General features: G+C 45.3%; 1 protein-coding gene across 1 annotated transcript in view; it reads left to right on the top strand.

Annotated features, from left to right (window-relative positions):
- Positions 1 to 16,239, top strand: part of LOC140391537 (kelch-like protein 1) — a 428,416-nt gene that overhangs the window by 364,694 nt on the left and 47,483 nt on the right. Inside the window, exon 8 of the mRNA XM_072476122.1 lies at positions 11,859 to 12,083. Coding sequence (XP_072332223.1) covers positions 11,859 to 12,083 — 225 coding nt within the window. The remainder of the gene's footprint in view (positions 1 to 11,858; positions 12,084 to 16,239) is intronic.

The raw sequence follows: 16,239 nt of genomic DNA, 5'->3' as shown, positions 1-16,239 counted from the left end.
GCATGTTTGCGTATCATGACACCCAGGTCGTTTCCTCCCTTCAAAAGCATGTATAACTTTTCAAAAGATTTGTAACTCCCACACTGTGGGGTAAGAGCCTTGCTGCAGCTAAAGTAGGGTCTGTTTGAAATTAGGATTGCGTTCAAATGGCCATGCTGAGTTCTGACTTCCTTCATGTGGAAGTCCTATTCCACTCCTATTCCCCTACCAGTAAAAACTACCTGTCGGAAAGAAAATTAAAAAATTAATTTACGGGATGTGGGCGTCGCTGATTAGGCCAACATTTATTACCCATCCCTAGTTGCCCTTCAGAAGATGGTGGTGAGCTGCCTTCTTGAACTGCTGCAGTCCCTGAGGTGTAGGTACACCCACTGTGCTGTTAGGGAGGGAGTTCCAGGATTTTGACAAAGTAACAGTGAAGGAACGGTGATCTATAATAATCATAGTTATTATTATTGTCATAATATACACCAGTATATCATGGTGCTGACACACACTGACGGACATGCAGTGGGACAATCAACACACACAACACCGCAGCCAATCACCAGTGAGAGCACACGCACTATAAAGCCAGGGGGCATCAGAGTTCCCGCTCATTCGAGTATTTGGAGTATTGCGTGCAATTCTGGTCGCCGCATTATAGGAAGGATGTAGAAGCATTGGAAAGGGTGCAGAGGAGATTTACCAGAATGTTGCCTGGTATGGAGGGAAGATCTTATGAGGAAAGGCTGAGGGACTTGCGGCTGTTTTCGTTAGAGAGAAGAAGGTTAAGAGGTGATCTGATAGAGGCATACAAGATGATCAGAGGAGTGGATAGGGTGGACAGTGAGAGCCTTTTTCCTCGCATGGTGATGTCTAGCACGAGGGGACATAGCTTTAAATTGAGGGGAGATAGATATAAGACAGACGTCAGAGGTAGGTTCTTTACTCAGAGAGTAGTAAGGGTGTGGAATGCCCTGCCTGCGACAGTAATGGACTCGCCAACACTAAGGGTATTCAAATGGTCATTGGATAGACATATGGACGATAAGGGAATAGTGTAAATGGGCTTTAGAGTGGTTTCACAGGTCGGCGCAACATCGAGGGCTGAAGGGCCTGTAATGCGCTGTAATGTTCTATGTTCTATGTTCTAGTAGAACAGCTCACAGCCTGCAGCGCAGACATTCACCATTGGCTGAGTGCATCAACTGGTTAGGACAAGGCAAAGGTCTTTAGTTAAAGCTAGTATCGTGTTAACCCACAATGAGAGTATGTTAAACAGTTAATGATTCAATAAAATAGTGTTGCACTATTTCAAGTGTTGGTGACCTGTATGTGTTCCACGGACCCAGAGCGCCCAACACAACATGATACCAGGATTTGAGGGATATTAGCACTTCTTAGACCTACCTGCAAGTGATCTGCCTTCCGCCAGCATTCCGTTATCCTGCAACATGGACAACATCTGCCCACCACCGCCGCTCCGCATCGCCGGCAACCTCGGGGCCAACTGGAAGATATTCAAACAGCACTCCCAGCTCTTCCTTGAGGTCACACACAGCGAGGACGCCTCGGATACCAGAAAGATTGCTCTCCTCCTATCCACAGCCGGGGACCATGCCATCCACATTTTCAATTCTCTCACCTTTGCGGATGATGAAGATAAAACAAAGTTCAAGACGGTCCTCCTCAGGTTTGACAGTCACTGCAGCGTAGAGGTGAAAAAGTTTTGAGCGCTACATGTTCCAACAGCGTTTGCAGGGTAAGGATGAACTTTTGCAATCCTTTCTAACGCACCTCCGCATCCTTGCGCAGTCTTGCAGCTACGGGCCCACCTCTGACTCCATGATACGCGGCCAGATCATTTTTGGTGTTCAGTCGGACCCCCTACGACAGCAGCTCCTCAAAGTAAAGCAGTTCTCCCTAGCGACCGCCATTGAGACCTGTGTCTTACACAAAAACGCCACGAGTCGGTATTCCCACATCCAAGCGGCTGAAACGGTGCGGCAAGGTCCCCACGAGGCAGAACGGGTCCAAGCAATTGAGCAACTCCAGGGCCTCAGCCTGGATGAGGGCGGCCATTTTGCGCGCTTTTTGTGGACTCCCGCGCTTGTGCGCACCAAACGAGGGGACGGCGACATCGAAGAACGTAATGCGCAGGTGCGCACCACGCACGACCGCACCGCACATGCGCGGTGGCGCAGCGAACGTGCTGACGCTACGATGTGCGGCAACTGTGGCTCCGCCCATTTAAAACGGCAATGCCCTGCCAAATCGCGACAATGCCTAAGATGTGGCAGACTTGGCCACAATGCTGCCTTCTGCCGGGCAGCTCAGCCTGCCAATTCATATCGCTTCAGCCAGCCTCACAGGAATGTCTGGGCAATTCAACCCACGGTCACTGAGTCCGATGCGGACCTTCCACACAGCAGTGACACTGAGGACCCGAAGGTGCCTTTTCGAGTCGGTATCGTGACAAAAAACAGGGTGGCCCCGAAGCAAATACACCAGCCGCTGTCGGTATACAGCTTCGATCCAGACGATGAGTGGTGTGCCACCCTGACGGTCAACCAGAATTTGTCGCCCACCTCAGAGACTTAATTTGTGAACTTTGTGGACTTATAGACTTTCTGAATTGTTCTGTTCTTCCGTTTGGCAGTGTACATGGTTTGTATATAGTGTTCATCTCGTTATTCTTGTTGCATACTGTTTTTCTGCACCAGGCACCTTCCCATGTAAATAGCTTAGTTCTCATGTACATAGTTCTGTAAATATGTCTTTCGCACACACGTAGTCAGGGACATTCTCACCATACACTATTTATTGCCACACATGTACATTCTTTTATAAAAGGGGGGATGTCATAATATACACCAGTATATCATGGTGCAGACACACACACTGATGGGCACACAGTGGGACCAATCAACACGCACAATACCGCAGCCAATCACCAGTTAGAGCACATGCACTATAAAGACAGGGGGCATCAGAGTTCCCGCTCATTCGAGCTGCAGCTAGCTAGTAGGACAGAGCTCACAGCCTGCAGCACAGACATTCACCATGTGCTGAGTGCATCGACTGGTTAGGACAAGGCAAAGGTCTTTAGTTAAAGCTAGTATCATGTTAACCCACAGTGAGAGTATGTTAAGCAGTTAATGATTCAATAAAATAGTGTTGCACTATTTCAAGTGTTGGTGAACTGTATGTGTTCCACGGATCCAGAGCGCCCAACACAACAATTATATTTTCAGAAGTTTCAAAATAAAGTTTCTGCCAAAAGTCTTTCCACTTTTTTTCACCTAAGAACGTATTCTGTCTCAAAAGCAAATGCATTGGCCTGGATTCTCTGTTATTGAGACTATGTTCCCACGCTGGCGTCAAAACTGTGGACTTTCACACCAGAAAAACTGGCATGAAAAGGTCATATATCCCTAGCCCTGCAGGGGGCGCGCAGGGACCCGGCGTAAAACTAGCAGCTTTTGCTGCAGATGCGTGATTTCCGGGTCGGAGGGCGCTCATGCGCTAGGCGGCCGCCGCCAATGGCCGCGCCGTGCTCCATGGCGGATCGGACCGCGGAGCTGGACACTGAAAATAGACCCCCAGATCGGCCACGCGCCCGACCCTGACCGCCCGCCCAAACATTGCCCGGCTGCTTATAAGGAACCCCCTGCCCTCCGATCGGCCCGCCCCCAACCAGGGCAGCCATGGACTGGGTCCACGGCCGCCATGCTAGTTTCCCGACCGGCAGGACCATATTAGATCCACGCCATTGGTACTTCGGCCTGTCAGGGGCAGAGAATGGCAGAGCAGGACTCCAGCAATGGCCGCTGGTAGGTGCTAGGCGGCGCGACGTACTCTCCAATAATGCCGCTTTTCGGGGCTCGCAGAATCGGGGAACCGACGCTGGTCATGATTCCGTGCTGGGAAATGGATTCTCCGCCCCAGCGCCAGCCGTGACTTTGGTGTCGATGTGCGGAGAATCCAGCCCATTGTCTATCATTCTAGTCTATTAAAGGGATTCATTTTAATGTTGCTACTTTTGACATTTAACTTTGTATGTGATAGAATTACCATGTGAATTCTCGTATGTCAGAAGTAAAATTATGAATGATTTTTTGTTCAAAAAAAAGGCTGTGTGGAGTCTGCACGTTCTCCCCGTATCTACGTGGGTTTCCTCCGGGTGCTCCGATTTCCTCCCACAGTCCAAAGATGTGTAGGTTAGGTGGATTGGCCATGCTAAATTGCCCTTAGTGACCAAAAAGGTTAGGAGGGTTTATTGGGTTACAGGGATAAGATGAATGGCCTCCTTCTGCATTGTATGTTCTATGTTCTAATAATCGCTTACTGTCACAAGTAGGCTTCAATTAAGTTACTATGAAAAACCCAAGTCACCACATTCCGGCGCCTGATCGGGGAGGCCGGTACTGGGATTGAACCCGCGTTGCTGGCATTGTTCTGCATTACAAAACAGCTATTTAGCCCACTGTGCTAAACCAGCCCCTATTTCCAAGTCAGGGTGGTAAGTGACTTGGAAGGGAACCTCCAGGTGCTGTGGTTCCCAGGTATCTGCTGCTCTTGTCCTTCTAGGTGTTAGTGGTCGTGGGTTTGGAGGGTGCTGTCCAAGGAACCTCAGTGATTTACTGCAATGCATCTTGTAGACACACGTCTGCCACTGTTCGTCAGTGGTGGGGGGAGTGAATGTTTGTGGAATAGGTAGCAATCAAGCGGGACTGCTTTGGACTGGATGGTGCCGTGCTTATTCAGGAGCTGCAACCATCCAGGCAAGTGGAGAGTATTCCATTACACTCCTGTTTTGTGCCTTGTAGATGGTGGACAGATTTTGGGGAGAGTTACCCCTCAGGAGGTGAGCTATTCTCCGTCAGATTCCTAGGCTGGGATTATCCGAGCCTCCGCACCGAACTCGCGCTCGGCGCTGGGGTGGAGAATGGGGCGTCAGACCCACGATCGGGTCCGACGCCGGGACGCGCTTCTCTGGCAACCGGAGAATCGGCGACAGTCACGCGCGCGTGGTCGAGGCGCCGCCAGTCGGGGGCCGTTGAAAGATGCCTCTGTGGCAATTTTCTGCGGTCGACCAGTCGAGTTCCCACCGGCGTGGTTCACGTATGGTTCCACCCGGCGGCAGCTTGGCGTCGCGGATGCGGTGGCCGTCCTGGTGGGGGGGCGGGGTGATCAGTCTCTGGGGGGAGCGGGCCTCCATGATGGCCAGGCCCGCGATCGGGGTTCACCAATCGGCGGGCACACGCGATCTGGGAGGGGGGCCTACCTTCTACCGACCCACTGTGCGGCTCCGCCATGTTGCGCAGCGTGGCAGTGCAGGGCCGCGTACGGCAGTTGGAGCAGCGCGGAGTGGGCCATTGAATCGCTGGGCCAAGAGACCCGTTGACGCCGGCATGAAACACTTTACGCCAGCGTCAATACTTAGCCGCATTTTTTGGAAAATCCCGGCCCTAGCCTTCGACCTGCTCTGGTAGTTTTCATTAAAGAACGCAAATCTGTTTCATTATATAAGCTGTGCGGAGCTCGCACAGCCAGGCTTAAGAATTAGCTTCTTGATTGAGTTACAATCACCACTGGAGCTCACATGGAATACTTAACATGCTCTCCTAACCTATTGATCAATGGACCATTAACGTACCATTAGATGAATGTACACAGGATAAAACTATCTGGTTGATTTTACTCACAAGTTTAATTATTAACTGAAGCCAAATGGATAGAGCAAGATATTGAAATAACACAGACTCAAAAAGAATCATTATTTGAATCATTCCTCAAGTAAACATATTGTCTGATAGATTGCTTCCCACAAAGTCCAACAGGTGATCGAGTATGAAATTAGATTTTGTTCTTTTGTAACCTGTGGCCGTAGGATGTAGATGACGTGAACTTCCATTTATTTCATCGATTTTGGATTGTTGTAACAGAATTAAGAACCTGCAGGTAAATTCCAGAATTTGCATAATCTCTGTACCAGGAATCGGTAAAACACAACTTTGGAATCCCAGCCTTTTTGATATGATTCCTTATGGCAGCCTAGCTGTCTCGTACGATGATGATTTGCGCCCTGGTGGTTGACTCGGTGTTAAGCATCACATGGTGTGTCTCAGGAGCCCAGAGAGATTGGATAAACTCCATCTGCTGAATGCTCGCCCTCGCTCTTCACCCAATAGCCTTTCAACATTTCCCTCCTTCTTGGGATCTGCCCGAGCATCCTGTAAGAGAGGCAGCTGGCACAAAATTGAAGTTTTGGCTGGGGCTAGCTGCCAGTGGATGTATAATCAGCACCGACAGCTCTTACAGTGGATCCTATCCATCTTTGGGATATCTGTTTCATGTCAGCCTAGACCAGACGGCAAGGCTGAATTTGACCAAGTCTGGTCCCAGGAAACCCTGATAAAACTAAAGTCAGTGGGTCTCGGTGAGTACTCTGCGATGTTTGGATTCACCGCTGCCGCAATGAAAGATAGCTGATGGTGTTGATGTCAAGCATTTTAATCCAAGAACATTGTTACAAGAGTTCCTCAGGGCAGTGACCAAAAGGCCCACCTATCTTCAATTGCTTCACTAATGGCCTTTCATTCAAAATATGGTCAGAAGGCATCCGTCCATTGATTGCAAGGCATTCAAAATTCCTCAGGTAGTGAAGAAATACAATGTGGGCAAGCAGCAAGCCATGGACAACATTTAGACCTGGGTTATTCAGTCACTTTTAGGTCATAAAAATTTCAGGCAATGAGCATTACCGACAAATGAGACCCAAACCTAGCCCACCCAACCCAACACTCATTGGCATCAGCGAATCCCCCCCTATCAACAGCGTGGAGGTCACCATTGACAAAAAGCTAATCTGAGAAACCCCATACATGTTTTGACCACTCGAGCAGGTCAACAACCGGGTCTTTTGTCTCTCCTTTATCCACAAGACACAAATAACAATGGGATTGAATACATTCCACTTGCTTGGATATGTGTGGCTGCAATAGCACTCAAGAAACTCAACACCAGCTAGAACAACGCTGACCACTCACTCGATACCCCATCAACACATTTTAGCTGCATTGGGTACAAACTGCACAATGGACAGTAATAACTCACTGAGACTTCCTCAGCAGCGCCTGACAAATCCTGACTTCCACCATCTGGAAGGATGATGAGGGCCGATACGCTGGAATCCCCAACATTTTCAAAACTCTCTTCCGAGTCGTACACCATCCTAGAACTTCCTCCCGAACCGCCTCGCCAGAGGACCTTCACCACAAGGGCCACAGCTGCCAAGGCAGAGTAATGGGTGATAAATGCCAGCCTTGCCAGGGACATCCACGTCCCGAGGATGAATTAATATATATTTTTAAAAATGTAATAAACATGCTGTAATTTATATTTTATCATTTGCAATGACAAGGCTAGGAAAATACATTGTGAATAATCATCGATTTTCGTAGTTCTGGGTGAAGGCTTTATTTTATCATTTGCTTCATAATGTCATAAGATACATTTCACTGAATTTATTAAATGTGTGATATAAGAAAGCGCTGTAACCTGTTCTTACTAAATGTGTTGAATTAAAATGATATTTTTAATGCAGTTAAATATTCAGCTATTTGCATATAAAAATAGTCTGGTCTTGCTATTCTACAGGGTCACCCACAGGGCTATTTACTGATATGGCATTCCATTCATCATTGCAATGTAGCTGTGATAGAAAATCATTATAATAGTCCTTTTAGGAAAGCTTGTCAGATACATTGCTGTTCATTCAATTCAAAATGTGAGGCAGGAAACACATTGAAACTTCTGGTGTTATGCATTTCGCCAGAACTGAATATATTCGTGATCCTTATTCCAGCATTGCAAGGAATTTTCCCATCCAGAACACGTGACTGAATTTGCAGACGTTTAACGATAAGTCCTTGAAAGGATATTCTGAGATGATATCGGAGTATTCAGACAGGACTGGTTGTGATTAACTGCGCAGCAGAAAGCAATACAAGGGCTGTTGTGGTTATAAGGACAGCACTGTGAACCCTAACAACATAACATATAGCAGAAAGATAAAAATGGAACTTTAAATTACATAACGCTTGATAACATCTAACTGCTAGTGTTAGCATTCAATTGGCCCAGAAACTAAGGAACCAACCTGCAAAACCCTAAAAGATATTCTGAGCTCAGTAGGTGCAAGTGCATACAAAGGTTATTGTGAAGTCTTCCATAATAAAATTAAATATAATGACATCTCCAGCTCAGTGAGAATTAGAATTGTAATATTTACATATCACAGTTTTAAAATTCATTGCTTGGAGATGAAGGGCCTGGAAATCAAAGCCTTTAATCCCAGAGGTAGTGTTAATCCAATTACATCCTTTGCAAATGTGTGGATCATAGTTCATGCTAGCTCAGTACCATATAAACGGGCTGATTCAAAACTTTCCATGGATAAACATTCACACAATTTGGACTACTTTGTGTTGGACCACTTTTCCTTTTAACGTGTGATGATCTTATTGCTGATCTCAATGGGATGAAGCAAAAGTAAGGCACAGGTGCCCGTGTATCTTTGAAGAGATCAAGGTATTCCAGCATGGCTCCACATGAAGGAGCCAATTATCATTTGTTTATTAGGCAGCAAGATATCTACAGCGTGAATCACTTAGGAGGCTCTCAAAGTGCGGACTTGTTCAGTGTGTCTATTTGAATAACTGCATATAAGTGTTAACTTAGCAAGTTCACAAAAAAATGTTTAGTTGCAGATTACTGAAATGAGATATTGAGGGTGTTTTTGTTTCAATAATAGCAGTACCTATTCATTATATATTCTAGCGATATGTACAGCAAGGGGTATGCATGTTTTCAACAGGCAGAGCAATTTGCAATTCATAGAATCCCTACAGCGCAGAAGGAGGCCATTTGACCCATCGAGTCTGCACCGACCTTTTGAAAGAGCACTCAACTTCCCACCCTGCCCTATCCCTGTAACCCCATAACCTAACCTGTGCATCCCTGGACACTAATGCATCAAGGCAAATCTACCTAACCTGCACATCTTTGGGCTGTGGGAGGAAACCGGAGCACCCGGAGGAAACCCACACAGACACGGGGAGAACGTGCAGACTCCAGACAGTCACCCAAGGCCAGAAATGAACCCGCGTTCCTGGTGCTGTGAGGCAGCGATGCTGACCGCTGCGGCGCCATGCCACCCCAATTAATGGTGTTAAAGTTCCCAAAGCACTTCATCGTTGCTTTACCAAAGAAAATTCAACATCAAAGCGCATAAAGAGACTTGATGTACAAGTGACCAAAAGCTTGGTCACAAATGCAGGCGTTGAGGAGAGTCACAAAGGAGGAGAGAAAGGTAGAGATGAAGAGATGATTAGGGAGGGAATTCTAGAGCATTGAACTCAGGAAACTGAAGGCACAGCTACCAATGGTCGAGCATCCAAAACCAGAGAGGCGTGAATACGGGCAAGCTTAATTACTAAAGCATTAAAGCTGCAATTTTAAGACCATAAGACCATAAGACATAGGAGCGGAAGTAAGGCCATTCGGCCCATCGAGTCCACTCCACCATTCAATCATGGCTGATTTCAACTCCATTTATCCGCACTCTCTCCATAGCCCTTAATTCCTCGAGAAATCAAGAATTTATCAACTTCTGTCTTAAAGACACTCAACGTCCTGGCCTCCACCGCCCTCTGTGGCAATGAATTCCACAGACCCACCACTCTCTGGCTGAAGAAATTTCTCCTCATCTCTGTTCTAAAGTGACTCCCTTTTATTCTAAGGCTGTGCCCCCGGGTCCTAGTCTTCCCTGCTAATGGAAACAACTTCCCTACATCCACCCTATCTAAGCCATTCATTATCTTGTAAGTTTCTATTAGATCTCCCCTCAACCTCCTAAACTCCAATGAATATAATCCCAGGATCCTCAGACGTTCATCGTATGTTAGGCCTACCATTCCTGGGATCATCCGTGTGAATCTCCGCTGGACCCGCTCCAGTGACAGTATGTCCTTCCTGAGGTGTGGGGCCCAAAATTGCTCACAGTATTCTAAATGGGGCCTAACTAATGCTTTATAAAGCTTCAGAAGTACATCCCTGCTTTTATATTCCAAGCCTCTTGAGATGAATGACAATATTGCATTTGCTTTCTTAATTACGGACTCAATCTGCAAGTTTACCTTTAGAGAATCCTGGACTAGGACTCCCAAGTCCCTTTGCACTTCAGCATTATGAATTTTGTCACCGTTTAGAAAATAGTCCATGCCTCTATTCTTTCTTCCAAAGTGCAAGACCTCGCACTTGCCCACGTTTAATTTCATCAGCCATTTCTTGGACCACTCTCCTAAACTGTCTAAATCTTTCTGCAGCCTCCCCACCTCCTCCATACTACCTGCCCCTCCACCTATCTTTGTATCATCGGCAAACTTAGCCAGAATGCCCCCAGTCCCGTCATCTAGATCGTTAATATATAAAGAGAACAGCTGTGGCCCCAACACTGAACCCTGCGGGACACCACTCGTCACCGGTTGCCATTCCGAAAAAGAACCTTTTATCCCAACTCTCTGCCTTCTGCCTGACAGCCAATCCTCAATCCATGTTAGTACCTTGCCTCGAATACCATGGGCCCTTATTTTACTCAGCAGTCTCCCGTGAGGCACCTTATCAAAGGCCTTTTGGAAGTCAAGATAGATAACATCCATTGGCTCTCCTTGGTCTAACCTATTTGTTAACTCTTCAAAGAACTCTAACAGGTTTGTCAGGCACGACCTCCCCTTACTAAATCCATGCTGACTTGTCCTAATCTGACCCTGCACTTCCAAGAATTTAGAAATCTCTTCCTTAACAATGAATTCTAGGATCTTGCCAACAACCGAGGTTAGGCTAATTGGCCTATAATTTTCCATCTTTTTCCTTGTTCCCTTCTTGAACAGGGGGGTTACAACAGCGATTTTCCAATCCTCAGGGACTTTCCCTGACTCCAGTGACTTTTGAAAGATCATAACTAACGCCTCCACTATTTCTTCAGCTATCTCCTTTAGAACTCTAGGATGTAGTCCATCTGGGCCCGGAGATTTATCAATTTTTAGACCTCTTAGTTTTTCTAGCACTTTCTCCTTTGTGATGGCTACCATATTCAACTCTGCCCCCTGACTCTCCGGAATTGTTGGGATATTACTCATGTCTTCTACTGTGAAGACTGACGCAAAGTACTTATTTAGTTCCTCAGCTATTTCCTTGTCTCCCATCACAAAATTACCAGCGCATTTTGGAGCGGCCCAATGTCAACTTTTGCCTCCCGTTTGTTTTTAATGTATTTAAAGAAACTTCTACTATCATTCCTAATGTTACTGGCTAGCCTACCTTCATATTTGATCCTCTCTTTCCTTATTTCTCTCTTTGTTATCCTCTGTTTGTTTTTGTAGCCTTCCCAATCTTCTGACTTCCCACTACTCTTTGCCACATTATAGGCTTTCTCTTTTGCTTTGATGCATTCCCTAACTTCCTTTGTCAGCCAAAATATCCATTTTCAAGGATATACACACTAAACACCAAGTTCAACCTGTGGTTTCTATTTTACGTCATATCCTGTCAACCCTGCAGCGAGAAGTAAATAAATTGCAAGCTATTGCTTTCTTCGTTTTAATCAATGTAATTGATGAGTAAAAGGTACAGCCGGTTATCAGGGTCCTGAGTGAGATTGCAAATATCCGAATCTGAAAAGATTGTGACAAATTTCAAGGGTTTTGCCTGTCCGTTGTTAAGGATATCATTTAAACTGTATGTGATGTCTGCATTCAGGATCCCATGCACTCACTGATGCCACAATCTTGACACCCTAATTGTCTTATCAGGTGCCACTACGATAGAAAAATATGACCTGAGAACAAATACTTGGACCCAAGCCGGCGTGATGAATGGCAGGCGGCTGCAATTTGGCCTGGCTGTCATCGATGATAAACTTTACGTGGTTGGAGGCAGAGATGGCCTGAAAACATTGAACACTGTGGAATGTTACAACCCAAAAACGAAAGCCTGGACCGTTCTGCCTCCTATGTCAACTCACAGACACGGCCTCGGTAAGCACATTGCTTGTTTCTAACATGGGAAGTCCTAAAGCGAAATTTGGTCCACGCCTTCAACTACTTGTCTCAAACAAACAAAGCTGTACAGTTTTTATTGAGGTTTATCTTCTGTCTTCTCTTCTCCCCCCTCAAAGAAATCAACATTGTTGATCCGATTGCACAAACGAATGCGAATAATATTGATCCTTTGCAGCAGATGGAAGATTTTCATACAAAACCTGTCTTTATCCAACCCACCGCTTAATGGTTGTCTACACTTTACTTGTAATTTGTTTTTGTACATTAATCCTTTCATTTTCCTCAGAGTATTGGCTGTGGAATTGAGGAACTAATCATTGGCAATGCCAAACTGAGGCAGCCTCCACCTTTAAATAACCCTTCCCTTTATTTGAACAAAGTTGACAGTTGAGAACAGTTCTGAGGTAAATATGAGAATCCCTGAGGGGCATTATAATTCCTGTGGCAGCCCAGGAATAATTTCAGCTCTCATCAATCTTGATTTACAGAGAACAGGAGACGTATAAAATGTAGACTTTAGCAGCAACTCCCAAATATCAGTCATGAATTCTAGCTTTTATTTGACAACAAGATTGAATAAAAATAAATCTACGGCTTTGCAGTGTGAATACGTGAGCAGCCTCGATACCACAATCTAATCAAGAGTGTGAGGTAATTGAGCATGCTTCAAGTTTTATATTAATAGCGTTAGTTGTCTGTTTAAATCATCAAAAGTGTGATGCATCATATAGTTCAAGAAGGCGGTGGATATTTGCTGGGAAAATTAGATGTATATTAATTTTGCTAGATTTAGATATTTTTGGTGTCTTTCGCATAGAAATTATTTTTGATGTGTACTTTATGCATTCACATCAAATGTATTCCTTCATAACATTAACAGAGGCATGACTACGCTATAATGGCACACTATGTTCAGTGTGTGCTTTGCACTTTCATTCCAGATGCTTGTAGGTTTCTGTATTAATTAAAGAATAATTGTGTAAATACCTTCCCTTGTTATTTTGGGGAAGGCAGAACAGTTTGCCAATTTGCAGAAGGTTCATTGCACCAATTTAGAATATCCATTTTTCAACTGGGATGAAATCCATTGAAGCACATCAAACAAAAATAGTTGAAACATTAGGAGAATGGAAATAAACAAATAGAATAATGGCCTCAAGAATACTTTCACAAAATAGATATTTTCAAGCAATTTTGAATATTGTCCACGTCCATATAATAATAATAATGTTTATTAGTGTCACAAGTAGGCTTACATTAACACTGCAATGAAGTTACTGTGAAAAGCCCGTAGTCGTCTGTTCGGGTACAAAGAAGGAGAATTCAGAATGTCCAAATTACCGAACAGCACGTCTTTCGGGACTTATGGGAGAAAACCGGAGCACCCGGAGGAAACCCACGCGGAAACCCACGCAGACACAGAGAGAAGGGGGCGACTCCACACAGATAGTGACCCAAGCAATGAATCTAACCTGGGACTCTAGCGCTGTGAAGCAACAGTGTTAACCGCTGTACCACCGTACTATTCGTCAATTATAAAGGCTTAAACCAGAATCTATCTTCTCAAACCAGTATCTTGGAATCTTATCTTAGAACCACTGCAGTGCAGAAGGAGACCATTCAGCCCATCAGGTCTGCATGGCGCTCCAAAAGAACACCCCACCTAGACCCACTACCTCACCCTTCACTATAACCTCACCTAACCTTTGAACACTAAGGGCCAATCCACTGAACCTGCATAACATTTGACACTGTGGGAGGAAACTGGAGCACTCGGAGGAAACCTGCCCAGACACAGGAAGAATGTACAAACTCGACACAGACAGTCACCCGAGGTTGGAATCAAACCCGGGTCCCTGGTGTTGTGAGGCAGCAATGCTAACCACTATGCCACCATGCCACTCATTGGAATATCTCCCAGCAGAATTAATATCTGCAAAATCTTAACTATCCAAGAACGTTGGAATTACATTCTTGCGGGGCCAGTCTGAAACAGTTATCACGGTCCCAAATTGGGGTTGCTAACTAATCTATTGTGGCAAGATTGGAATGAGATCAAAGAACTAAATTCAGCTAAGTCTTATTATGCATTCTACGGTGAGAGTGCAGACTTCCATTAGAGTACTGAAACACCTGAGCCCCAGGGAAACCATTATTTGATTCACTGATCTGGCTGTCTGATATCTTCAGTCAATTGCACAAATTTAAAGAAATAAAGAGGTTTCAAGTGCCTGCAGTTTCAGCTATTACTACTTTAAATGGTCTGGATGACTGCCACTTTTATTGGCCTGTGGTATAAAATAGTTTTGGTAAAGAAAGCATAAAGTTATCGATGAATTACTCTTTAAGTTTTTTTTAAACACATCCTGTTGTCACAACAGGAAACACTGTCTGGTTGGTGAATAGGCATGGAGGTGACAAATGCATGGGAGGCATGTGGGGTTATGGGAGGTTGAGTGGGTGAACATCTTTGCCTGGGGTTGCATAAGGGACCAAAGAGTGTGGATGGAGGTGGCATACCTTGGCAAGGGGATAGGACGGTTCATACGGGATGGGTGAAGGGGGCATGATGTGGTATGAACGGAGCATAGAGAGTGGGTGGATGGTGAGGGGTGGGGCCCAGAGAACCTTACCTTTTCAGTACAACTGGAACAAAGTCCCAGAGCACCGGAAAGGACCTTTTTGTGGCTGCCTTCAAACCCTTCCTGGGTTAGCTGGTCTGACTATATCCTGCACCAGTCCCTGCCGCACAAAATGAAAATCCCATCTTTCCTGACAGTTTCTCCCATTGCAGGTGGGCCGGGCTGGGAACTTTCCCGCCTCCCGCTATCACCCTCAAGGATGAAGATCAAGCCTTGCATGTGATTCACTCCTATGATGGCAATTGCTTGGTTGCTCACCCCTCTTATAGGCGGCATGGTAGCACAGTGGTTAGCAATGTGCTTCATGGCGCCAGGGTTCCAGGCTTCCCGGCTTGGGTCACTGTCTGTGCAGAGTCTGCACGTTCTCCCCTTGTCTGCGTGGGTTTCCTCCCACAAGGCCTGAAAGTCGTGCTTGTTAGGTAATTTGGACATTCTGAATTCTCCCTCAGTGTACCCCAACAGGCGCCGGAGTGTGGCGACGAGGGCTTTTCACAGTAACTTCATTGCAGTGTTAATGTAAACCTACTTGTGACATTAATAAAGATTATCATTAGATACACTTTCACAACCCATTTTAGCTAAAAAATTTTCCAATTAGGGCCACACTTTGTTTTCTATTTTTAAAACCATGTTTTATCTGAAACTCAACCTGTAGTTCCACATCTCCATTAACCCCCATTAATTAATGTTTTCAGCAAATAAGGTACATGGTCCCTTTAGAAAAACACATTTTAGGAATAGGTAATGGACATACTGTATAACAAGCTTCGTGACAACACCCAAATACTTTTTATTTGATGTTAACCACCTACCTTCTCACCCAATGATAATAATCTTTCTTGTCACAAGTAGGCTTACATTGCAATGAAGTTACTGTGAAAAGCCCCTAGTCGGCACATTCCGGCACCTGTTCAGGTACACAGAGGGAGAATTCAGAATGTCCAATTCACCGAACAAGCACGTCTTTCGGAGGAGGAAACCGGAGCACCCGGAGGAAACCCACGCAGACAAGGGGAGAATGTGCAGACTCCACACAGACAATGACCCAAGCCGGGAATCAAACCTGGAACCCTGGCGCTGTGAAGCCACAGTGCTAACCTATGTGCTACCGTGCTGCCCAACTCAGTTCCCGCAATCAGCAAACTGTGAATTATTGATTGTTCGAAACCAGCACTAGGATATTGAACCATGTAATTTTTGCTAAATATCTGCAAATATCCAGATAAAATATCATCCACTGTATATGGCTAAGCATGAGAGGTTAGTGTTGTTGCTGAGTACTTGACAGGATGTTGCAAGTGAGAGCGATGAGGATTATGAGTGATAATCTGTGTAGAGTGGGAAGAATAACATTACAGGCGCTGGACAGTTGATAATTAATGTCAACAAGCATTGAGAATAAGCATAATGGATAAACACTGGGGATGAGGGCTCAGAATGGGCATCATAATTAAAAGTCACAGAGAGATAATAATAATCTTTATTATTGT

Source organism: Scyliorhinus torazame, chromosome 15 (genome assembly GCF_047496885.1).
Source record: "Scyliorhinus torazame isolate Kashiwa2021f chromosome 15, sScyTor2.1, whole genome shotgun sequence".
NCBI classification, from domain to species: Eukaryota; Metazoa; Chordata; class Chondrichthyes; order Carcharhiniformes; family Scyliorhinidae; genus Scyliorhinus; species Scyliorhinus torazame.
The sequence above is the reverse complement of the archived record's forward strand: the minus strand, read 5'-3'. Positions and strand labels throughout refer to the sequence as shown.